This window comes from Vollenhovia emeryi, unplaced genomic scaffold, assembly GCF_000949405.1.
Source record: "Vollenhovia emeryi isolate VEMERY1.0 unplaced genomic scaffold, V.emery_V1.0 DF939168.1, whole genome shotgun sequence".
In the NCBI taxonomy this organism is placed as follows: domain Eukaryota; kingdom Metazoa; phylum Arthropoda; class Insecta; order Hymenoptera; family Formicidae; genus Vollenhovia; species Vollenhovia emeryi.
In genome coordinates this window covers 575,286-600,642 of record NW_011967198.1, presented here as the reverse complement: position 1 = coordinate 600,642, position 25,357 = coordinate 575,286, and the positions used below count along the sequence as shown (strand labels likewise).

Below are 25,357 nucleotides of genomic sequence, written 5' to 3'. Positions count from 1 at the left end.
GTCCACTGTCGCGACCGGCCGGTCGGCAATCGCTGACGCGCTAAGAACGCGAGCCTTCTTCTGCCTCGCAGCTCGGAAACGACATCGACCTGAAGCCCCTGACGTCCCGGCAAATGCACCGGCAGTCGTTCACCGTGCACTCGGGGGTCGACGCCGAGGGTGATCTGCGGTTCCTCGAGGTCCGCCACGACGGCCTCGTGCTGAGATCGGTGAACGGCGTGATAGTCGAGCGCTGGTGGTACGAGCGCGTGGTCAACATGACCTACAGCCCGAAGAACAAGGTTCTGTGCTTGTGGAGGAGGAGCGGCGGCGACACCGAGTTACACAAGTATTACACTAAGAAGGTAGGGAGAATCCTCGGGAGGATCGAACGAGGGATTAAACGAAGATTAAAGGTGGAGGCATTACGTTCTGTCGCATAACAAAAGTTCGCCCGAAGCCTGGATAGAAAGTCTCAAGAGTCTCAATGTCCATTTTTGTCGATGCGGATTACATTTAATCTCGGTCTAACTTACTTTCTACCTTTTCCTAATTCTCAGAACTCGAAAAAGGGTAAGAACTAAGTTGAACCGAGATAAAAGTTGATCTGCATTGGTAGAAACGAACGTTAATCTCGCAAAGTTTCGGATGGTACAATCCTATGTTTTGCGGGGGCGAGAATTTCGTGGATTCCAAGTTGATCTTCGACGCTAAACGTCAACGATCGTTTCTTCCAGTGTAAGGACGTGTACTACTGCATTAAGGACGCGATGGAGAAGGCGGCAGCCCGCGGGCGAGGCACGAACGTGGGCTACGAGCTCGGTGGTGAGTTTCCGGTGCAGGATATGCGAACGGGCGAGGGCGGGCTTCTGCAGGTCTGCATGGAGGGCGTCGGCCTCCTCTTCGCGAACAGCAAGGTATGACTCGCACTCGCGTGAAAGCCACACACTTCTTACGCTCTGTTATCGGGAAGAATCGAGAGCTCGGCTCTCCTTCTCATTTCTTCTCTCTCTCTCTCTTTCTCTCTATCTCTCTTTCGAGGATTGCGCATATATCTATATATCCCTCTTACATTCTACGTTCAATTGTTTGTGTCATGTTGGATCGTATATATTTATTGGGAACTTTAATTTGAAGATTAATAACACCCTTCGTTATACCGTACTACGTCTCGATTATATAACGTTGCGTCCCCCTCTGGCTACCGATGCTGTATCGTTTACCTCTTACCGACGTGTCAATGCGTATAATAATGCCTTTATTTCAGCAAGATTGAACATACGTTAGAGAATGTATTACGCTACCACGAGACTGACTTTGATTTGCAAAGAAAACTAAAAAAGATATCCTTTGTCCCGGCTCAATGATCGCGATCGCGGTCTGAGGTGACATTAATGCCCAGCCCCGATACTCGTCTCGTAACGTCGCACGATATTAAATGGGGCATTGATTAGATACGATACGAAAAAGAAATAGAAAAAAAAGGAAACGGCAAACGCAAGAACGCGGTGCAGCGTTGAAATTGAATAGGAAATCTCGTCGTCGTTTAACCACTGTCTTTTTATCATTCACGTTCTCTCGATCATCGAGTATTCTCTCTTTCTCTGTGTTTTTTTTTTCATTATTGCATTGATGCAAGGACCACTCAATATTATCTCCCACTGCTAGCCACTACGATCTGCTTAATTGATTTGTATCTTTGTGATTCATCACGATATGCGTCCATGTGGTAAGACAAGTCAGGCTGACTTGACCGGCGAACATTCGACCCGATATTTCGACGTTTTTCCAAAAAATCCGCGAGAAAAACCCTGCGACGCCAGGATTTCTTATCTGTAGTTGACGCGAGGAGACCCGCGAAGATTCGTACCCGCGCGTACTCGCAACGACACAAATCGGCGATTATAAGCGGAAGAGATTCCACGGAACCCTTGCGGAAAAAAACACTCGAGTTTTGAGTGTTAATACTCGATTGTCCGAATTTACTCTCAAATATTTTAATCTGGATGTTTACACCCAAATTTGAGAGTAAATTCGGACAGTCGAGTGTTAACACTCGAAACTTGAGTGTGTTTTTTTCCGTAAGGGAAGAGATGAAGAGATATAGAAATACACATCTTACACTTTTCTCTCGAGAAGGAAACAGCATAATTACGCGGTATAGCGCATTTACGGGAACGCCGCTGATCGATCGTGCTTTACTTTTAACCGCGTGAGTTCTCTTTGCTCGCTGACGAGTCAATTTTCCGTTGCAAAGGTATCAATGCGCTATTTCTTTTAATTGTCCGCGTCAGACAATGGAACATTTCCCGCAAACTCGCCAGATTCTGTTAAACATGATCCAATCACGACTAGATCATATTTTTATCTTGATGTAATTCTCAAGCCTAGGGTCGTTGAGGTATCTAACATGGAGAATGTGAAGAAATAGTAAAAAATTTGTATCCCCATAAAAAGTAACAACGAGAAATTGGCTTGAAATTTATCCAATCGAATCTTTAGTTAAAAGAGGAAGCACGCTCGATACGAGACAGCCTTTCGTGCGCATTTTGAAATACGGTCCATTTGTCTCAAGAAATTCTCAATCTTCTTTTGTTTTTGGCAAAGATATTCAGGGTATTTCGGTGCAAGTGAAAAAGAATGAAAATTGAGGGCAGTACTTATACATGTTTACGATCGTCGTAAGATCATCTTTAGATACTCGGTATATAAGAACTGTCTTTGAATACCGGCCTGAGATATTAACGCCAACGAGCGCAGCGAGCGGATCTTATTAGGAATCGGGGACTATGTCCGAGCTAGGTGCATACACATACACACGTATAACGCGTCGCACACGTGCACATACGGTTCTTCGACGAGAACAACAGTCGTTCTGCTTGTCGTTAATCAAGAGCTCCGTTTAATCGCGATCGTTCCGGCGCGAAGCGTACTCGGCACAATTTCGTACAGCTACGACATCCTCTCGGTTATTTTTACTGGATAATATTGTGTTCAGGCGTTATATTAATCAATGTTTTCTTGCATGGAAGCTCGATGTGCAGTTGCAGACTCTTTTATCTGTATTATATATAATTATATATATATATTATATATTTATATATCATTACATTTCTTTATTTATATATATACATAGGAAATAAGGTATAGGGCGGTATATATACAGACTGTCTTTTGAACACTATACTCCTATATCTTATCATTTGTATTGAATGTTGGATGCTATTATATTTTTTCCATAAGTCTAACAACTTCTTTATCTGTCGTGGTCATGCGCGAGGAAAGTCTATTCGCGGCACGAGACGAGAGAAAAATAAAAAGAAAGGCAAAGAAAAAGTTGAAGAAGAGAAAAAGAAGGTGATGCAACCGATAGTCGCGAGCGCCGCGCAAATAATCGCTGTTTACCCGGCCACTTGCTCCACCGCGATAAAACGCCTCGAATCTCGCGCGAAGTGACGAGATTACCCGTGGGATATCACGCCCGGGATTGCACGGGCAGCCGATTGCGGGTGATCGGAGATGATAGACTTTTCTCAGCTTGGGGAACTTTTGAGATGGTCCTTGAACAATGAATATATATACCTTGCTGTTTAACGATTTGGCCATGACGTTAGGTGATAAAAAGCGTAGCTGTAATATCATCGTGTACAGCTGTATCTCTCTTCTCTCTCTCTTTCTATTACATATATACACATGTATATGCTATATTCTATGACTGAGTGGATAACTGCTGTTACCAAGGGTTTTAATTTTCTGTTTTTCTGTTTTCTGTTTTCTTGTCCCGTCCATCGACATTGCCCCGCGGCTGGGCAAACAGGATTTCGAGGTATCAAATCAAAATAAGTCATTGTTTGTTATATAAATTCAGTATATGACTATATACTCAATGTTGGCCGTGTTCCGGAGATGCTTATTTATTTTCACCATTACTTTTGGCCGTATATATATATTATTATTATATATACCGTTATACTATATATATATCTACCTACATTCTTAAATTGCATTCGAACTCACTGATCTGCTCTGTCTATCCTTACTGTTTTTTCTACGATCGATCGGTGTTAGTTGTAATATATATATACACGCATATGTATCTCTCCGTTACGATATTATACACATATATCGTAAAGCCGATACCTCTCCAGGTATCCAGTAATGAACGATGAAATGCAGAACAGTGTTTGCCGCATTGATCGAAAGTCCGACACAATATACTTTATATATTGTATATCGTTTAGATGAGATATTTGTAAGTAGTGTTTAGTGCAACTTGTAGAGAGCGATGTTCGATGCACACACAATGCAACTATATATATATATCTATATAGCCTAATCACTCGTACATGAAAGTCCGTACACCAAGTCATTGCGTCACGATCATCATTTACAGCTTTCACGTTTTACACACCGTGTCTCTCGGTCGGCAACTGAGAAAGCTCTTCGAGAAATTGGTTTCTTCTCTCTCTCTCTCTCTTTTTACGAACGAAATTGCCGCTATCAGTTTGCCCGACACGTTCGAGTCGTGATAAAAAGTATCGCGCTGTCAATTTCGTCAGGGCTCGATGACTGAAAGATCCCGGCAATCTGTCTCTGTACGAAAAGTCTCTCCGGAAAAGTGAAAACTCCTCCGTTCTCTCTCTCTCTTTTTTTTCCTTTATTTATACGTGACCTTCAGTTGGATGAGATCTTGCGAAATGTAGATCGCAAATAGAGCGTTAATGCGTGAGAGTGTCGGATCTGTGGGCTGTAGAACACGACCAGTTTGTAGCCACTTTGCGTGAGATTTTGGGATGCGAGCCGTTTTTGCTGTGCGTCTCACGACACTGCCCTTATTTATGCAGTGGACATTTCTCGTGAAATCGGGGGGTAGTATTTCAAGAGAGGTGTGCACTGCGTGTAAAGATATCGAAGGGTCGTTCGCAGATGTGGATGATATATTACGCAGGGATACATTAAAGAAGGCAAATTGCGCAAAACCACAGTACGAAAAGAGACGAAAGACTCGACACGTCGAAAATTATTCCCTCGGCCGATTTTCGCATAACTCGGTCCGGATAATCGCTCGCGAGGGGATTCGAGCGACTCCAAGGGGAAGAATAACGGAACGTTCGCTCGCGAAGCCGATGCTGGCGTGACTGTTTGAAGCTCCAGATTCTCGATAGGCCTCCCGAAAAGTCATGCGGCGCGCACGAAGTGCGCTAAATAATGAACGATCGAGTAACACAATCGCGACACGTACATCGCTCGGAATCCACTCATTTTACACTGGTAGTCATGTAGTAGAGCAATGGTCCCACGTGCTGTCTAGTGATCGTCTAACGTGTTTATTGCGAACAGGAGTCGACCACCCCCTCTACGAGAGAAGAAAACGTCGTGAAGACTGCGAGTCTCGACCTTCTCGCCACGATATTATTACACTTCTCTGGCATGGCACACCGCTGACATAATGTTTTCTTGTTTACGACATTGTACCGACTCCGATATCGTACCGATTCACTCTTTGAGAAGTGAATTTATTTGTTATCGTCATACTCCCTACCCCCATCTTCTCGATCTTTCTCTCTCTCTCTCTCTCTCTCTCTCACAACCCCCCCATAATTGATATAATATATATATCACGACCGTGCATCATTGTCGATCGTATCACGTCCGCCGGTCTGTATTAGATGATACAATTGCACATTTTAGCAACTCTCCGACGCTAAGCAATCAGTGACATTTTACAATTGAGTTTAGGCCATCTCCAGAGTTGCCTGCCGCTATTACGCCTGCCGCTATATATCGCTGACATTGCTGCTGCTGCTGCTGCTGTTGCTGCCGATGTCGCCGCTGTTTGCCGCTGTTTGCCGCTGCCATCGCTAGATTCTTGCTTGAAACTTGCCAATTGTCGAGATTGCCACGCGACTGCTGAATGATGCATGGTGTCTTTGGTAGACTTTATTCTTCTCGTAGAATAGATCCCCGGGATCGATTGAGCGTCGCTTCGGCCCTTGACACCGAGGATTCGTCTTCGCAGAACTCGGCAATTGAATAAGAAAAAAATGTCCCGAGTAGACAAAGCTGTTCTTACACAAAATTCAGTCGTGATACACTCGCGCTTTCTTTGTCGCTCACGTTAGCCGCTCGTGTTATTCGTTCAAGACAATTGTTAACTACGTTTTTCTGCGTAGCTAAAGAACGGCAACGTTGTTGCAATATTGCCGCAAGATTCTGCGTGCCGAATGGGTCTTATTTTCGCAGAAGTGACCCTTGGGAAAATACACCATGGAAAACCTTGAGATTTTACTTTAGAAAAATAAAAAATATGAACAGTAAAGTTGGACACTTAACATCATTATCTTACTTTAAGGATTTAAAAGAAAGCTATAAGAGTTGCGAAAAGTATGTGGTATAATTTGTAACACCGCGTGCGTTTTTCTTCTTACGAGAAAGTGCCATGCCGCGCGGGAATTTCGATAAGCTTGGCTGTCTAAAAGTTACTTTAAGTGTCCACAATTACTCTAAAATTTCTTAAGTCAACAACTTCTTCAAGTAAATTCTTAGATTTGTGAAAGATTACGTTTGAAAGCTTTAATTTCGTTTAAAGTAAATTTTCCCAAGGGAAGACGTCCTGGGGAAAAGACATATATCCAATTTTATTTAATTGTATCAAAAATGTCAGATATGATGAGATTCGATCAGATTATATCCAAATTTTAATGCATCCATTTATAAGTCAGATGTCTACACCGTTTTATCTGACTATTTCTGACCACATCTGATTTGATATACTCATAAATAGACGCCTTAAAATTTGGATATAATCTGATGAAATTTTGTCGCATCTGACATTATGTGAGACAATTAGATAAAATTGGATATATAGCTTTTTTCCTCGGGGCGTTCTTCAAAAATTGAACAGTCTTGCAAGGATTGAGTGTGTGACAATACACACGCCGTTGTTCGCGGCTGAGTTCGCGATCGAGGTGTGGACCCAGTCGTTAGGCATGACTGAGCATGCTGTTGCGAGACATATATCGTTGTACGGCTGTCCCGAGAGGCCTGTGTATGCTGCATGTAAAAATGTCCATAGGGTTTTGAGGCCCCTCCCGATTTCGTTTCTCTCGTTTACGAGTATGCCTACACTTTTTTTGCACGTGTAATGGATATATTTCTATTTCAGCATTACTCATTAAACACGATACCCGTGATATTCCACGTACCACGCGATTCTCAGTGTTCGTCACACGGACATCGCCGCCGCGAGATAATCTTTACGATTCGCTCGGGAGTATAAAGTTCTCTCAAAATGCTGAAACGTTAAAATAATCTGATGCTCGAGGCACGCGGGTTTCAATGTGCAAGATAAAGATCTCTGCTAGACTTGAATCGTTTCGTTTCGCACGCGGAGAAAATGATATCTTTAAGCTGAAGTCACTTTGAGATAAGTATGCGTTTTTTAAATAAAAAAGCATGTATTCTCACTGTTTCCGGAAAAAAAACCTGAAGAAACAATGACATCTCGTCGCAACAATGTTAGAGTACAAGAGCATCGCTTCGCATCTAATCGAGTGTGAATTATATTTAATTATTGTGTAAACAGCATGTACTGATGACAGCGGTAATAATTATAATTGTTAGAAATTCTATCGGTGACTTGTGTCCGATGCACGTCACGCGAGTTATTACACCACGAATGAATCGTCGATAAAAAGTAATGCGCCAATCTTTACGTTAAAAATCGGATCGCATTAAGACGATGGTTGTCGGAAGTCGAAAAGATTGTAAGAGAAAAATGTATAATTGTAAGCAGTTTGCATAATTGTCATTCTCTGTATAGTGACGTGCATCGATTAAAACGGACAATACGCGAAACACACCTTTTGCAGAAAACCTTCGAGCGCGTCTAGATTTTCAATTAAAAAAAAAACGTTCGTAGTAAGAAGATGTTCAACTGTACGATAAAGAATTTTTCACTTTTACATTTTGTAAATTTACTTGAAAACGACGGAAACAACAGTAATAAAAATTAATAAATAATACAATAACATAGGAGCAATTTTAATAATTAAAGTAAGAATAAAATGTAGCTGAGAATTATTAATTGACCAGAGATGCGAGTTAGCGCTCGAAGGGTGGAAACAGACGCTTATCGTCGAGCGAGCATCACGATACATTTTCACGCCTCTCTTAGAAAGCTGTTCGCACACATAACCGATATTGCTATATCGACGCATATGATAATGATAGGCAAATAGAGAAAGTCGTCAGAATCGTGTGCATGATCGAGTAGATCCAGAACCATGACGCGCGATGCGCAGACCACTAACGCAAAATGATTGTGTTATTTGCAGTTTTTTGTAAGACTCGATCATATCCGCAAGTGCTTTACTCAAAAGGATGGAATCTTTGTTTTGGAAGAATTCAGTAAGTGACATCATCGAATACTGCATCGATTACCATACGCTTTTACACGCCGTATAGATATCTCATGAAAAAAAAGAAGAAATTAATTAACTAATTAACGATACTCTGACACTCTGCTTACGCTGCAATATAGCTTTCGAATCTTTGAATGTCGGAACGTCATCGAACGCCTTTCTGTTTCAGATCCTAAAACTAGAAAAGTAATTCAACGTAAATATAAGTCGCAAATGGTGAGTAGATGTGTTCCAGAGCTCCTTACTGCCGGAATAGAATATATCTGCCGTACGATATACGAGAAAAGAGTAATAAAATGTCCGCTTTATTATAAAACAAGATAATACTTTAATGCCATTAAAGCTATCCTTACTTTAACTGAATAAAATATTTATTTTATATACGAAATACAATAATTTTTTCAAAAATTTTACAACAACTTAGTGCATTTAGAGTAAAATGTTAATGAGTTACAAAGTTTTATATTTAATTAATTACATTCAAAAAAAGAGTCGAGGATAATAGACATTTTATTACTTTCAATGTTCATACTTATCGTTTCTATAGCCATATACTGTGTGACAGGCTGAAGAGGCGGTTCGAAGCTTGCATAGAATATTTTCCATCGAATTTACCCTTAATAAACTCCCATTGGAGACTCATCAGAAACATAAGTGCGGAAATGACACCGCATGAGGCTTATCTTTAAGTTTTTTCCTTTCTTGCACCTCACGTAAGTCTTTCTTTATGTTTTTAATACATTTTCGTTATGTTAATTTCAGTTATGTTAAGAAGACAATGTTTACAATTTCCAAATTGTCGTTTCTGAACAAAATTCAAGTTTCAAGTGATTTAAAATTTAATTTACACACACATATTTTCTATGTACACCCTCACACAAAATTAAAAGTAAAGAAAAAATAGTAAAATTTGTTTCTCGATAAAATTTGACATTTTGATTTCTAACGATTTAATATCAAAACTTGTAATAAAAATACACAAATAATTTATATATACACCACGTGAAATACCTCTTTATTCGTAGGCATCTGATATATGCTACGCTGTTCTCTGCGTATTTTCTTACGTGGCGGCTGGCACAGAACAACGAAAACAACAGGGCAGCCAGCAGCAGCAGCAGCAGCAGCAACAACAGCCACAATTGCAACTGCAACAGCAACCGCAGCAGCAACCGCCACAGCAACCGCAACCGCAACCGCAGCAGCAACCGCAACAGCAATCGCAGCACACTCCGCATCAACAACGCCAGCACCAACTACAACAGCAGCAGCAGCAACAGCCACAATCGCAATCGCAACAACAACCACAGCACACCTCGCATCAACAGCGCCAGCACCAACTGCAGCAGCAGCAGCAGCAGCTGCAGCTTCAACAACAGCAGCAACAAATCCGATATCAGCAACACAGGCAGGAGCAATCACAACCGAGTAATGTAACACCGCACAGAAACACGCAGTTGGACCCTCATCCTCGTCAACACTGACACAGGCAACGACCCTCGCTTCCCTTCGTTAGCATCCACGACAAGAATAGTTGCGCCCCTTACGCCTGCCTACCCTGGGTATGAGTGTGCTATCTCTCTTTTTCGGAGCGCATTCTGTTTGACGATTCGTGAGACAAGAAGGACGAGTCCCGGTTTCGTTTGACTTCACTCTCTCTCTTCAGACTCGCCAACGTTCTTTCCTCTTCCGCGGGAATGTAATTATTGCGAAAAGCCGTAAACCTAAAAATGAGGAAAAAAAAAGAAATCAATATCTATCCTTAGCTTAATTCGTTAAATATTGGACTTTTGCGGCGCGAGTTTTTATTACGTAGGCCTGCGTCGATGTGATAGTTGTGGTATTGTTGTATTCGTCCGTGCACGTGGGCGCACGTGCACGCGTCACCTAAAGCAATTAAATACAATAATTACGCGTAATTGGCGGTGCAATTTTATATGAATGCGTCACGACACGGGGAGAAAGAGAGATTACGGTCGTCCGCGATTCGGAAGGGCAAGAGATTAATTTTAGCTCGTGTATAGAGTCGGAGCAGGCGGTCGACGAACGTCAAATTGCGAGTTCCTCGCTGACCTTTGATTACCGATGTCGTCTTTTAGCACGCTCGGGGCCTCTCTCGCAATGAAACAATGAAGCGTAGATAACGATAGCTCTCCATTCGTTCGCTGTGCGTCTCTTTTCTTTACTCGTCTGCAATTGAGTCTAATCAGTGATTTCCATCTATTTCGTTTATATACAGCGTGTACGTGAGACGCTAGCGAAAACTGTCGTGTGTATAGGATGTATAGAAAAACGTACTATCTCGATGTCTCGAGCAAATGGTCACTATTTTGTACGGTTTCGAGTAACGGAAGAAGAAAGATCTCTCGATAGCTCGTAGAGCGCTCGTTAGGGCACATGTAATGTCCCCCCCCCTCCCCAAGAAATAGACTTTCTATATATAATATAATGTAACTGTACAATATCAAAGAAACATCTGAGACAGCAGCTCTGAAACGCTGTGAAAATTCGTATCTTCTGCGCTTTCCCACGACTCGTGCGAGATTTCGGTTTAGACGCGTGTTATTGTTGTAAATTTTGTTAGGCGCGGAGGCAGCGGAAAAACATAACGAGATCGCGGTTTCAAGCCGGACAATCGGAATTGGCACCAAGTGCGAAGCAATGTTTCTCACGGAAATTGATTATATTCCCCCCCTGGCCACATGTATTCCTCGATTATTCCGTCACGTTGAATACGCGTCGCGTAGATGAACAGCAATGACCAGCTTAGGGAGGAAGGTGTAAACTTATAGTCGCGAGCTCAGCGCGAAGTAAACGTAGCGTATCTCTACACGAGAAGAAATGATATATTTTCTTGCAACGTATAAGAGGCGATATAGATATTTGTAAAAAGGGATAGGATTTGTAAATATAACAATTGGCGGTGTAGCGAGCGGCGCGAGAGAGCAAAGGCATGAATACCCCCCCCCCCCCGTTTTAGTTCTCGTCTTTTAATACGACTATACATTGTTAGATCTCGTTCGTCGGTTGAGTTAGAGAGAGGTGCGTTTTTTAAGAGTGAGAGAAAGAGGGACGACACGTTCTCTTCTAAACATCTAAAAAAATAAAAAATAAAAAAAAATAAAAAGAAGATATACACGCGCGATCCTTTGTACCAAGTTTGTCTGCCTAAGTCCCGATGTTTAGAAGTTCGACACGTCGATCGATCATTATCATTTCGAAATATATCACGGTTATGCGATAAAGAAAACTTTAGACCTCTAGGAGAGAAATTAATACCTCGCATTGTATAGTACTCATCCATGTAGACGCCTTACGCCCAAAATATACTTGTAGCCAAATCGGAATTGAGTGATACTTATTTACCGCCACCATTGCGATTTGCAATAAGTGTAACTCGAAGTTTCAGCGGAACATATTCGCACTGAACGTAAATTCCCAGTAAATCCGAGCGCAATTTATACGACGATGTCGTTCAATAAACAATTACAGGCGACGTACGTGGACACGTGTGACCTCGTAATTATATTGTCAACTATTCGTTAAGCTTAATTGACAAGTGCTCTTGTATATCGACCTCGAGACGCGCTTAAAACGATGGCAGAAAGCACCTCGCGTATTACGGCAATAATGATCTTCGATCGAATTTAAGCGAAATCTAATTGGTGTTTCGAAAAATTTATAACTAAAACCTCTGTAATTATTATTGCACGAGAAATTATTGTCTCTGCAAAATTCGATCTTTTATTTTATTTGAGAAGGCCGAGATTTCATCTAATAAACAGGTGTAATTGCATCTGATCGAGGCCAGGCAGTGGTCAGTCGCGAGGACTATCGGATTTCGTACCTGATCACACGTCTGTCATCCTCTCTTTACGTATCAATATCTGGAACTTGTAAACGCGATCTCATTGCCGAAGGCTTCTGGATTAGTCGCGTCTCGTATCTCGCTGCACGAGGATGGAGCGATGGGCTGGAAAGGTGGCCGTGGTAACCGGTGCCAGCGCCGGAATCGGTGCAGCGATCGCGCGAAGTTTCGTTAAACAAGGTGAGAGAAAGGGTTACAATTACAAAAAATATTGCATTGAAATTTACTTCTGACTGGACAAGAAATTGGACTTCTCTCGACGCGTATGGATTCAGTGAGAAATGATTCGTCGATCGATGTCGAATCGACACCAACACCGTCAAATTGACGAATCATTTCTCGCTGGGGAGACAATTGTCGTCGTATTGTCTTTTAACTGGAAAGTATAATCACTGTTATAGTCGAATAAAAACAAGATACTGATACGCTATTTGAAATTTAAATGCCTGTAAAATGTCACGTTGTCTTACCAGGGAATTATAGAATGTAAAAACATTCATCCGAATTAACGTAGTACGAAGTTCGTGATACGATCGTTTTATTATGTCAGGTATGATAGTGGCGGGCTTCGCGAGGAGAGTGGAGAAAGTTAAAGAAATCGCTGACAGCTTGAAGGATTCCTCGGGGAAGCTCTATCCCGTGGAATGCGATGTCACCGAGGAGGAAAGCGTAGCCGCGGCTTTTGCACGGGTGAAGGGTAATCTCGGACCGATAAGCGTTCTTGTCAACAGCGCCGGCATCATCAAAGAATCCTCGCTCATAGGTACACAATCTTTCAATTTAAATTATTAGATGGTTAATTTTACAAGAATCTCGCACAATTTAAATTCCTCTGGTCTGAAGAAATTTTCCTTGTACCCTTTTGTCTAATCGGTATGTCTAATTTTATACATGTTCTTATATGGAAAAATTGCTTATTTATAATTATATATAATTGTGTACAATTGTACGAAGTTATATATAATTGTAAATGAGCAATTTTTCCTTTTAAAAATGGTTCATATAAAATCATGTCTAAATCTATAAAATTATATAGAACTGTGTAGAATCGTATAGAATTATATAGAAATATACAATGTAAAGTTTGTACGGACATATTTTCTGTATAATTTGATACAATACTGTATGTTTAGGCATGCTCGTGCATGACAAATTTTTGAGCGGGTTAGAGTTGGAATGTCAATTTTTTAAATTTTATTTCAAAAATATATCTTTAAAAAACCGCACTTGTAAGATGACCCAATAATTTCAATACGTTTATAGATGGTACTTTGGAGGACTGGCGATCCGTGTTTGACGTGAACGTCCTGGGACTCTGTCTCTGCACGCGCGAGGCTGTACGCATGATGCGGGAGACGGCGGCCGAGGATGCCGTCGTGATTCACGTGAATAGTTTGGCCGCCGAAAGGGTGCCCTTCGTCCCGGGATTCAGCGTGTATCCGGCATCGAAGCGTGCCATCACCGGCCTCGCCATGACATTGCGACACGAGCTCGCGGGCACGCGTATACGCGTTACGGTAAGACTGATTATAATATTAATAAGTAAAAATCTGAAAACTTAACCGTTGATTAAACGTCCTTCAGTTTTCCTCCTTGATGTTAAAACCTCGATGTCTTGAATAATTTGTCTTCTTCTATTATTACAGTCACCTGTAACGTCGAATTATATTATACGGTTTTTTTTCTTGTTTTTGTATTACATTCACTAATTAAGAATTATTCTGGCCAATTCAATACGACGATTGAAAGGTGTATATTTAAAGCTGAGCCGTGTTTAATTATATTTCTATCACACGCAGAACATCAGTCCCGGTTTGGTCGCGACAGAGTTTATGGCGTCCTATAGCACATTCTCCCCGGAAGCGATGGTGGCAGCGCCGACCTTGAGTCCGGACGACGTCGCGGCGGCGGCGGTTTATGTGTTGTCCAATCCGTCTCATGTTCTGGTACATAGATCTCTAAAACTCTAAACACGTTCCCCTCCTCCCCGCTCTCGTCGTACAAAATAAAATCTAAACGAGCAATATTTTCTTCTTGTTATAGATACAGGATGTCGTGTTGAGACCTTTGGGCGAATCGTGGTGACCGAACTTCAAAGTGATTATATATTACACAATTAATTATATACGAGATGTTAAATATAAGTGATTGTACTTTTTGTGAGCTTTTCATCAGGTCAATAATAAAGCACTCACGCCTCTTCTTTTCGTGTCAGACCGATCGAAAGATCCGCTCGTGTTAGTAAGGCCCGGTTTCACCAACGTCGCTCAACTTTAAGCTTAGCTTAATTCGTTCTTTGTCTCTTTCCAACTGTTACTCTAGAAAGAGACAAACATGAATTGAACTAAGATTAAAGTTAAGCGACGTTTGTAAAACCGGGCCTTGGAGTCCCAGATGACGATGTCGTCGCTACACTCCATTGACAATGCATCTTCAGTGTCCCAAACTCTGACTGTGATTTTCGATTGCTGAGAACAGTGGTCCATCCATTCCGAAGAATCTTCTTGTCGAACCGCACGGAACTTTGCATACAGACTTGCCGATAGACCGGGTCGTCGACTGATTCGCGAGAGATTCTTCACGGTCTCTGAAACTTCTGACGCAACACTCCTAGCGCAACTGCCGCGGAACGTCTTATCGTCCTCTTCGGAAATCTTCGCGCGAATTTTCGTCAGCATCCCCGGTCTCGTGTTATTTTTATTACAAACTGGAGAAGATATACCGTTTCAAGATTGGACATTAATTAGCTGACCCTTAAACGCTGACGCTAAATTTATTTTTATTTTTGTAGTCTTGTCACTGGCGCTGTATGTGTCCAATTATTAATATAAAGTATCGAAGACAATACAAAAAGATGATAAAAATTTAACATTACGCAAGTAAATTTAAAATGTGAATTTGCACATACATTTAGATAAGGAAAAATAAAGAACGATTACAAGACATGTCGTAAATGAAACCATTAACTGTCTATCGCATAAAACATGCGCATTTAACTAATTGCTACTTCAATTAACAATATTTCCGCGAACGCATTTTAACAACGACGATACGTTTTATCTGCGAGCGAGCACCACGCTAGATTTTAGATGGGAGAACACCAGTCTCTCGGCGAGACTTGCGCGCCGAAAACAATGCAATATCGCGAATAATATGCAATAACCACGCGGGAATGCATCATCCAGAAAGTAATGAACTTCCAGATTATGCGCGACCCCCTAATCGAGGTCCAGATTTTCAGCGGTATAAAAAGATGTCAGGGATGCGGATCAGCATGCAGAAGCTTCTCGTGGCAGCGAGCAGCAATTTCATCGCGTTTACGTGAGCTAGTGCAAAGCCTTCGGTATGAATATTATGTCGAACAAGATCGCCGTCGTCACCGGCGCCTGCTCCGAGATCGGTAAGGCGATCGTAGAGGAATTGGTGCTGAAGGGACTCAAAGTCATCGGCCTCTCCAGCGACATAAACAAGCTGAAGGTACGTTTAACTCTATTAAAAATGCAATTAACCAAGTTATGGACGAATTAACAAAAATGGTATTAAAAATTACTATAATATTTACAGGGTTGGGAAGTTACAGTTACTTTTTTTGGTATCTCTAACTTAACTTCGTTACTTTCTCTTCATCTGCAACTGTAACTTAACTCAGTTGCATGTTTTCGACAACTAGCAACTAATTTAATAGTTACATTAAGAGTTACTTTATATATTTTTTAAACCTCCACAGATTACATTAGGTCTTGCATTTGCGCATAAACGCCTTTATCGGCACTTTACAATTCGAATGCAGATTTGACAGTTTTATTTTCATTGCAAGAAAGTAACTGCAAAGTAACGATTCGTTATTTTTTCAGCAACTGTAACTGACGCGTTACTTTTCACAATTGGTAACTTGTAGCTGTAACTAGTTACATTTTTAGCAAAAGAACTGTAACTGTAATTAGATACTTTCATAAAGTAACTTTCCCAACTCTGAATATTTATAAGTTAGTCATTTATCTCTTGATCTCCGTAGATTCTCGTGGACGAGCTGAAGGGCAAGCCCGGCAAGCTCTGTCCTCTTCAATGCGACTTGAGCATTCCGAACGAGATCGAGGCCGCGTCGGAGTGGATAGAGAAGAATGTGGGTAGTGTGGACATTCTGATAAATAACGCCAGCATCAGCCTAAATTGGTCCGGCATCAACGGTGGCATACAGGAGCTTAAGAAGACTCTCGACATCAATGTGCTCGGCTTGTCTTATATCACCAAGAAGATTCTGCAGCTGATGAAGAACAAGGGTAGGTACTTCAAGGAAAATCAGGAAGAATTATATCTAGATCCGATTAATGTCTGTATAAATAATGTTAGGGATCGATAACGGCTGCATCGTTAACGTCAACGACATATGCGGCCTGAAGTGGTTGCCTCTTGCCTCCGACCGGCCGATCTCCCCGGCGTACGCCTGCAGCAAGTCCGCGCTGACCGCGTTGACCGACTGTCTTCGTCTGGAATTGGCCCAGAACCAGTCCAACATCAAAGTGATCGTAAGCGACTTCGAGCCGCACCGTAACGAATTTATTAAGCACAGTTATATATAAAGAATCAATCTTATTGTTCCAATGTACAGTAAAGAGTTACAACTACTTCAAATTGTGATATCATAACGTTGCACCTTGCATCGCTGAAAGTTTGGTCTTTCCCAAATTCTTGCGGGCGAAGTGACGAACATTCAAAGTAGAATATTAAGAAAGTTATTGTCTAAAAGTAATAATTTCTCTTTAAAAAAGAAGTGAAAAGTATTTCGGTGAAAGACACGGCTAAAAAATTGCTTAGCAAACTTTTCTTTCTATTAACACGATTTACTTTCTCGCGGAGCAGAGCATCTGCCCGGGCTTGGTGGAGACCGAGATCACCCAGCAGTGGCTGAAGGAAAATTCACGATTGGCCCTGAAACCGAAAGACGTGGTGGACGCTATTCTCTACTCGTTGCAGACTCCGGAGAACGTGCTTATTAAGGACCTCATTATTACGCCCATTCGTGAGATTATTTGAGCTAGCACCGGACAAAATCGTTGTCTACGATGAACATTGTAATATTTCGAGCGCGTATAGTGGCAAATCAAATAAAGCATTGGCAATTTTTAAATATGTGTACGAATTTGTTACATTAATCCCCTTCTTAACAGACTGACTTTGTATATTATTATCGACAATATCATGTACAAGTAGCAAGATTTTAATGAATATCACAATTGGTTATATACTTTTGCATATTGATCATCTTCACGATTCTTTGAAACTTCCACGCATATTTTATGAATTTATTCTCTTCAACGTCACTTTCTGCACTTCTTATTTCTCTCTCTGCTTCAAATTCTAAATATATACTTATTATGTATGTCAAATACAAGAAAAAATGTGCCTAAATGGATTCTATTCCTTTTACATTGTAAACGACTTTCTGATTGTTAATCATTAATACGTTAACTTTTCGATACTTTTGTATAAATTTCTTATTATAAATAAGCACATAATAAATACAATTATCTTTTAAAGACTTCCATATGCATACGTGCTTAATTTGGTAGCTTTGAACTTGGAAGAGACGACTATTGTGTGCTAATAAGGCGAACCAAGCGAACGATACAATCAAAATTTCAACAAGTATAATAAAATACTTACTCGAAAAGAACATGGCATGACTTTCTTTATTTACAAGCCCACTGAGTTCGTACCTTAAACGCGTGACACCGCTTCAAAATAGATCCGTTGGCAGGCGAGAATTGAAGGAAAAATTGTATAAAACAATATCGTGCTAGACATATTTATTCTTTTAATTAATCATCCCATTTGCCAGTTTAATAATCCACAAGAATTGTGAGAGGAGGGTACTTTGTTAAGAGAAAGAATTGCAAAGAAGTGGCACGTTAGGAGAATCCTGTTTAATGAAGGTGTGAAGCAATCGGTGTTATATTTAGTGCCTAGTTGTGAGGTACATCCTAAATCGTACGTCCTGTACAACGCAGAAAATACTTGGGTATGTACAATACACGGATCAATAAAATTATCTATGTATAGCAGATAATAAGTTTGTACGTAATATACAAGAAAATATGCGCAATAGAGAAACTGTCACTACCAATTTTAACAATCGTATTTCAAATATCTGTGGACAAGTACACACTGTGAGACCGTTGTAGATTCGACGCTATTCATATATGTATTCTTATTGCTACACATGGTTGTATAACAATTAACTATAGAAGAACAATATTATATGTATATTACAGGTAACACAGAAATAACACATAAAATATTAAGAATATACTTATCTGTGATGTTAATTGAACGAAAAAAAAAAAGGCAGAATTGTTATCAACTAGTTATTGTTGCGAGATCTGTCTCGCGAGTTATGCACGACAAATTTCACAACAATGAGAATGAAGCGGAACACAGGAAGGATCGATTATTAATGCAAATCTGACTTTTTATCGAGGCAGGCTTTGTATTGCGTGTTACTAACAATAAGTTGCGTTTGCCTTGTTGGTGACAAAAATGAAAATACGAATATAAGAATATTTTCGAAGAGAGCATGCAGAAATAAATATCGATAGTATCTCAGGTATAAACTGTTTGCACAAATACCTTACGGCAAGCCACCATCTCATCCACTTTTCATCTCATCCGTGAGAAAAATGACATCCAATTATCTTGTCAATTGATCCCGCTAAACACAAGTTTCCAAATCCCGTATCCGACCTAGGAGACAAATCCCTATGAAGCGCGAACGATATCATGCTTCCAAATCCATCATTCTTCCACATCGCATATCGTTCCCTTAATGAATCCGAGTGATCCGCTCGAACACGATCCGATGAATACGCAGCGCAGGCAATATTTTTTTTTATCCTTATATCCAAAAATATCCGTCCATGCATACTAATTTTATCCCGTTTTTTCGAATCCTGCCAGCGTCCTAATCCAAATACATCCGAAGTATCCTGTCCGTCGTAACGTTCGTACGGAGTTTCCTCGAAAATTATGAGGCCGGCTCCCGTCAAGATGACAGACAGGTTGCGTTACTCAAATGTACCATCCTCTTGTTTATGCCAGTTAAATCCTGAAGACTCGCACTGTCGTTTTACAATGTACGCGAGAAAGAGATGCACTTGCCGGTCACGGTTGGTCGAGAAAACGGCCATAGTTATCGGGAGACACGTGTTTTTGTTTTAATTATTATTACGATTGGACTTTAGATCGCCGATATTATCGAAGGTGCGATTATTAGGCATGCGACGGTCTTTCCAAAGAATCACTTCCACCTTTGAAATTAACACTAAATACGAAATGTTTCGTAACAGCTAACAAAATTGAGTCTATATCATCCGTTGTATTAAGAAGAGAATAGATATTATGCCGAAAATCCGTCCTTAATGAGCGATCCGAGAAATTAATCTTCACTAAAGTTCAAGAAACTTTAGAGTTACCGAACCAAATGCTCCCAACAGAATCCAGTTGTAGTTGACAATCCATTACTTAGTTTGACTATTCAGGTAATAAATGAATTAATAAACGCGCGAAATGCCTTTTCTTTCCTTTTTAAAGCGATACGCGGAAAGAATACGCAGCTCGAAGCACTTTAATCCTGACAAGCACATAATATAATGAGGAAGTTCCACTCTCGTTATGTTCCTCTTTTAAAACAGCGACACACAAAAATCTTTAGTTTCTCAAACTGGGATTCTACTAGTTTCAAAAAGAAATATTAATGGGCGTTCATCGCCTCCTCGTAATGGACTTGCCAACGTTTCCTGATCCAGCAACTGAGAATCCTTCCTCCTCATCCTGAATTTCCTCTTGAAAGTATCCCGTTTCGCTATTCTCATTTTCATCTATGTCTTTTAATCCTCTTATAATTTATGCTCTCCGTATCGCAAATCCTCCGAAACGCAATCCATCTCATCCCAACGTGAAGCGAATGTGTATTATATCCATCCAAGAAGTAAGATCGTGTTGATTTCAGTTTTTCATTCATTGTGTTATAATCCCAATATACAAAAGAAGAAAAAATACATTAGTTCCTTATGTGATGTAAATTAATATTAGATATAGTTTTATTAATGCAAATGTAATGCCTGTGATATATAAAGTTACGAAACTGCACCGTGTGTATGATACAGACTGTATGGCAGAAGATTTTAGATATTATACTTTCTCGAAAAGGAAATGTTCGCACAGTGATGAAGTTTAAATCACAAAGGTAATCAAGATCACAGGGTTAATTTGCAAAAATAGCATGAAATACACGATATTCAATGTTTTCCTTTCAAACGCGTGTGTGCCGCGAGTTCCGGGATATAAAAGAAATTCTCAAAAGCGCGTTTAATCATGTGGCTGTTGCAGGTGAAACAGAAAGGAAAACACACGAACAGAGAAATGCGAAAGACAATGTATCAATTGGTAGATATTTCACCGCATTTCACCGCATTTCGTCGTGTATTACTTAAAACGTATTTTAATCCGGACAATGCTGCAAATGTCCAGATTATTCATCACACATATATGTATATACATACATAGATATATATACATATACATATATATATAATGAGCACGTTATGCTGTATATATTTTCACATCGAGAAATGTTAAAGGTCTAAATAAGTTAGATATTTTGTACTGAAATAACATCAAACGCAATCTGCAAAATCAGGATATGACCCACGAAACATGAAAGGTCTTCCAAAGTCTATTGTCAAAATACAATTGCGTGTTATTATAAAGCGAATTAATTCGATCGTATGATGGGAGTGATAATAAAAAGAAAGATTTTTGTGCCAATATAATTATGTGTGTTGTGTGTAATAAATATTACATATATTTTATTATACATATATGCGCGACGTATTGTCATCACTACTGCTTTTCGATTTGGAATTATTTTGATTCAAATGGCGAGTCGTGTAAATGAATCGTGTAAACAATCTTGAGGTATTTATTTCTATGTACACGTTATCCCCGTTAGAGTTAAGATATCGTACGCTATATTTAAAAAAAAAATATATATATATATTTTTGTAAGACCAATATACATAGCATGCTACTCTTCTAACTCGTTTATTTGTTATTAGCGAAGACGCATGTATACAGAATATATGTGCATATTGTGTGCTTTCTCTTAAGTTGCAGATTTCTCGACAAGAATTTATTGTTAGTGCTAGAAAATCGATTCTAAACGCGTTAGGAAATCTGCAACTAGACAGTAGCGCATGACTTTTGACATATATGACGTACTATAACAGTCGATCCACCCCGATTATGTAGTGTGTTAATTCAGGCGATTAGATATGCCGTATCGTATTTACTGTGTCATAATATCGACTTGAAAAATATGACAAGAGCAAGGCATCTTAAGCTAAAATAAGTATTACTTTAAGCCCTGTTTCTTTCAGCGAGTTCGGTGGCTCGCACTAGTGCGCACCGAGTGCTAAGGCTAGTTTACAGCCAATTCTTACATTTAAGAATCATTTTAAATATCTCACGAAGTATCTGTTAGCCAAAAATATAATTTTTTTTTCAAAACAATCAAAAATCACTTTTTTAGTTGAATAGTTTTTGAACACGCATTTAAGATGAGCTTAAAATATAAGATTGACTACGGAAAAAGCCTTAGCGTGCACTCGGCGCGCACTAGTGCCAGTAACAAAACTCGCTGTTCATTAAAATGTACGTCTATAAAATGTGTATGTCAAATACGTTAGTACAAACGGTTTACCCATGTTCCTGTACACGTCTGGTTTTGTATGATGAAGGTTAGCACTTTCATAGTAGTAACACGGGACAAAAGTGTCCTGAATATGGAAAGATGATTTCGATTACAAAAAGGATGTTAGTAAATTCGCGCGACGACTGCGAGAGATTATCAAGAAGCTTTTGTTAGGCAGACCTCAAAAATTTCACGTTTTACTACTGCGAAGTGTATCCGAATACAAACGAAGTCTCAAGCATGAATGTATCTCAATGATGCAATAAAGTAGCTACCATGATTAAAAGGCGTGTGTTAGCAAAAAGTGAACGAGTTATTGTCAATGAAAAGTATTCGCCGTATCGATGTTAATAAATATTAATGATCTCGTTTGTTATTTACATTAAAGTTAAAAGGCAGAATAAATGGAGTTACGGGATTTAGGTCTAATTTTGTTGAGAAAGGCTCGTGAACAATACGTCAAAATTGTTACACATTTCATAGGTGGTAGTGATGACAAATTGGCAAATATGTGGAGGAATGTATCTTTAAATGTAGATTAGACAGTTTGGATGAACAGTTACACATGATCTCGAGCACGATTCCATTTTTTTTTTTTGAGAACGATAAGAGGTCCAACAGTACTTTGCGTGTATAAATACTTCAAAATAATTATCCAATATGAGACTTTTGTTAGAGTGACGACGAAAAATGAAATCGCTAAATTAACTTGCTTCTGGGTCGACTGATTAGAGATATATATATATATGCTTACTTTGGAAACAAGAAACTTAAAAAATAATCGTGACATGTACGTACGAAATAAACCGTGCTCCAATTATACATCAGAGATACAATACAATCAATCAATTGGTTATTGAATTCAGGCAGTATTGAGGAATTCATTTAAATCTTTTATACAAAATCTGCGTTTGGGTTTGGAAACGTTCTTTTTTTTCTCTCTCTCTCTTTTTTATCGAGTGAAAAGTTTTAAATCAGCAATAATGAAACATGGTAAAGAGCAAATATCAATATAAACCTGTACTTATATATTACCGTGTGAAACACATACGTACATACTAGTCGTACGAGCGAGATCTGGAGCGAGATCTTGATCGCGAGTAATTACGCCGCAACGGCGAGTAAGTGGGAGAACCACGACGCCGCGGGCTGTAGCTTCGCGAGCGGGTACGGCCCCTCTCCCGGTCTTCGCTGCGTCCCCTGTCGCCGCCGCTGTGGTCCTCCTTCACGCGGATGTAAGCTACCTCGCCCTGGATATCAAGCAGATACAATTCGAAGCGTATCGAGGAGGCGCGGTCGCGCGTTCTATCGAAAACTCGTCGCTGGAACGCATTAATGTACTTGCAATTAGGACAACGGCGATGGGTTCGTACCTCGTGCGATCTAAATCTCGAGTCGTCCAGCTTCTTCACGGCGTACTTCATGTCGTCGTGTCTGAGAAACTCGACGACGCCAGTGCCGTCCTTGTAGACGTCCGCGAAGCAGACGTCGCCGGCCTCGCGCATGTGGTCCTTGAGGTCCTGCCAGCTGCCGGAGGGCGGCAGGCCGCTCACCAGCACCCTGTACTGCGATCGTCGCGCGGGCGGGCCGCGGCCGCGCGAGTTGCTCATCTCGCCGCGGCCGCCCCGGCTGCTGTCCCCGGCGCCGCGTCCGCCGCGGAAGTTGTTACTGGGCCCGCCGCCGCGCGGAAACTCCACTCTCAAACGGTAGCCGTCGTAGTCGTAGCCGTCCCTCGCGTGCACCGCGTCCTCCGCATCTCTGAAAGAGCCGAGCGAGTTAGTAAAGGGGGGGAGGTGAATTGCCGGCGTCGTTCTCAAGCGGGATCTCTGCCTGCGGCGGCGACGAGCCTAGAATCCTCAGAGGATAGGCAGATCTGTCATCAAACTGTTATTTACAAACGAAAGGAAGGAGCAATCTCCTGAAAATTGGCTTCCCGCCCTCTGAAAGTTAATTGCGACGAATAAACGGAAATTGTATCAAATGCTTGTACGAAATAAACCGAGACAGAGAACACATTTCGTACTATCGGGAGAAAAGCTGTATCTTGAAGTGATGTCGCATGCCTTCAAACAATGTTGTGAATCTTAAAAAAAGTATGCACTTCTTTTCTTCACTACCATTACAGTAAACTTTCCCTTCGATCGAGAGCCGCAAGTATCCTATGGGATTCCGTAGAGAAAAGTCCGAGGGGTAAACCACGGCCAAAATCACGTATACCAATGTCCACTAACGCCAAGTGGTCATCACTTCTTATCTTTATGAGGCTCCAGCAAGGCCCGATGCCCAAACTAATGCCGAAAAGTGCCCAGTAACGCTGCAAATCTGCACGCCACAAAGCCCTCGGCGGTTTAGCCCTCGGAAAAGTTCTGTTACCGCGTGTCCGCGAGGTAACAGTTATTTTTTTTTCCGTTAGTTGCCCGAGGTAGCGTTTCCGCAATTTCACGCGTCGCTCGCGTAAACGCGCGAGAAGCGAGCGAATTTACACGGTCGGGTGCGGGGTCTCGTCCGCTCGACTCGACCAACTGCGTCGCGTCGGCCACGAGGTCGCGACAAACGGCGACCCCGACTCAACGACGCACATCGCCAACAAGCGTGCAACGTGTTAAATGGCTCGCGCGAAACGAGGCGTGCGCGCCCGCGCGCCTCTCGCGCGGCCGAACTCACCTCGGATCGTCGAACTCGACGAAGGCGAACGGCGGGCCGCGGCGGTTCTTCAGGTCGACGAAGGTAACTTTACCGAACTTGTAGAAGAGATCCTGGATGTCCTTGGTGCGGATGTCCGGCGGCAGATTGCCCACGTAAATCCTACACTCGTTCCTACCGCCGTGAGACATGATACCTACTGTTTCCCAGGACTGTTTCCCCGACCTCGATCGGCTCGCTCGGGCGTGCTCGCTCGCGGAAAACGTACGCGAATCGTGCGGAAATGAAACAAAAAAAAAACAGGACGGCGAGCACCGGTGGACACGGCGCGATCGGCGTACGTATGTATGCCACGATCCAGAGCAATCGAAGGTCTCTCGGTCACCGCGATCAAGCGAGATTAGCCGGAATCGACCGAAGTTAACGCGAGCCGGGCCGGTTTTCATGATCGGTGCTTCGGGATTGGCTGCGTTCAAGCCCCTAAAGCCTGCTACAGACTGCACGCAGCAAGCGGCAAGCGTCGAGCAGCGAGGATCCAACACTGCTGAATTTTGCGGAAGCGTCAGCAGTGGCGTAGAAAATATCTCTTCGTTGATTGGCTGCTGCTTGACGCTTGCTGCTTGCTGCGTGTAGTCTGTGGCAGGCTTAAGCCTGCTACAGACTGCACGCAGCAAGCAGCAAGCGTCAAGCAGCAGC

General features: G+C 41.4%; 3 protein-coding genes across 8 annotated transcripts in view; 2 read left to right on the top strand and 1 right to left on the bottom strand.

The window, feature by feature from the left end:
* The window catches only part of LOC105564110 (MAP kinase-activating death domain protein), a 28,255-nt gene extending 16,506 nt beyond the window's left edge, over window positions 1–11,749 (top strand). For 5 of the 6 annotated variants that reach the window (XM_012016241.1, XM_012016239.1, XM_012016243.1 and 2 more), the window contains 6 exons: window positions 72–344; window positions 717–896; window positions 3,797–3,805; window positions 8,316–8,388; window positions 8,572–8,618; window positions 9,428–11,749. In XM_012016241.1, coding sequence (XP_011871631.1) covers window positions 72–344; window positions 717–896; window positions 3,797–3,805; window positions 8,316–8,388; window positions 8,572–8,618; window positions 9,428–9,886 — 1,041 coding nt within the window. In that variant the 3' untranslated portion in view covers window positions 9,887–11,749. Of the gene's footprint in view, window positions 1–71; window positions 345–716; window positions 897–3,796; window positions 3,806–8,315; window positions 8,389–8,571; window positions 8,619–8,967; window positions 9,116–9,427 lie in introns of all 6 variants that reach the window. The other variant, XM_012016245.1, reaches the window with a different exon arrangement.
* Window positions 11,750–11,830: 81 nt separating this feature from the next.
* On the top strand, window positions 11,831–18,614 carry LOC105564183 (dehydrogenase/reductase SDR family member 11-like). The gene is made up of 8 exons (XM_012016391.1): window positions 11,831–12,450; window positions 12,821–13,033; window positions 13,534–13,787; window positions 14,070–14,216; window positions 15,601–15,747; window positions 16,286–16,550; window positions 16,621–16,796; window positions 17,131–18,614. Exons 1-8 carry the CDS (start codon window positions 12,363–12,365, stop codon window positions 17,302–17,304), a joined length of 1,464 nt encoding a protein of 487 aa, XP_011871781.1. The 5' UTR covers window positions 11,831–12,362; the 3' UTR covers window positions 17,305–18,614.
* A 124-nt stretch (window positions 18,615–18,738) lies between these two features.
* LOC105564111 (serine/arginine-rich splicing factor 1B) lies at window positions 18,739–25,327 on the bottom strand. Its single transcript, XM_012016246.1, has 3 exons — window positions 24,683–25,327; window positions 23,392–23,776; window positions 18,739–23,268 (listed from the first exon to the last, which is right to left on the bottom strand). The coding sequence occupies exons 1-3, from the start codon at window positions 25,105–25,107 to the stop codon at window positions 23,077–23,079; spliced, it is 1,002 nt and encodes a 333-aa protein (XP_011871636.1). The 5' UTR covers window positions 25,108–25,327; the 3' UTR covers window positions 18,739–23,076.
* Window positions 25,328–25,357: the final 30 nt, after the last annotated feature.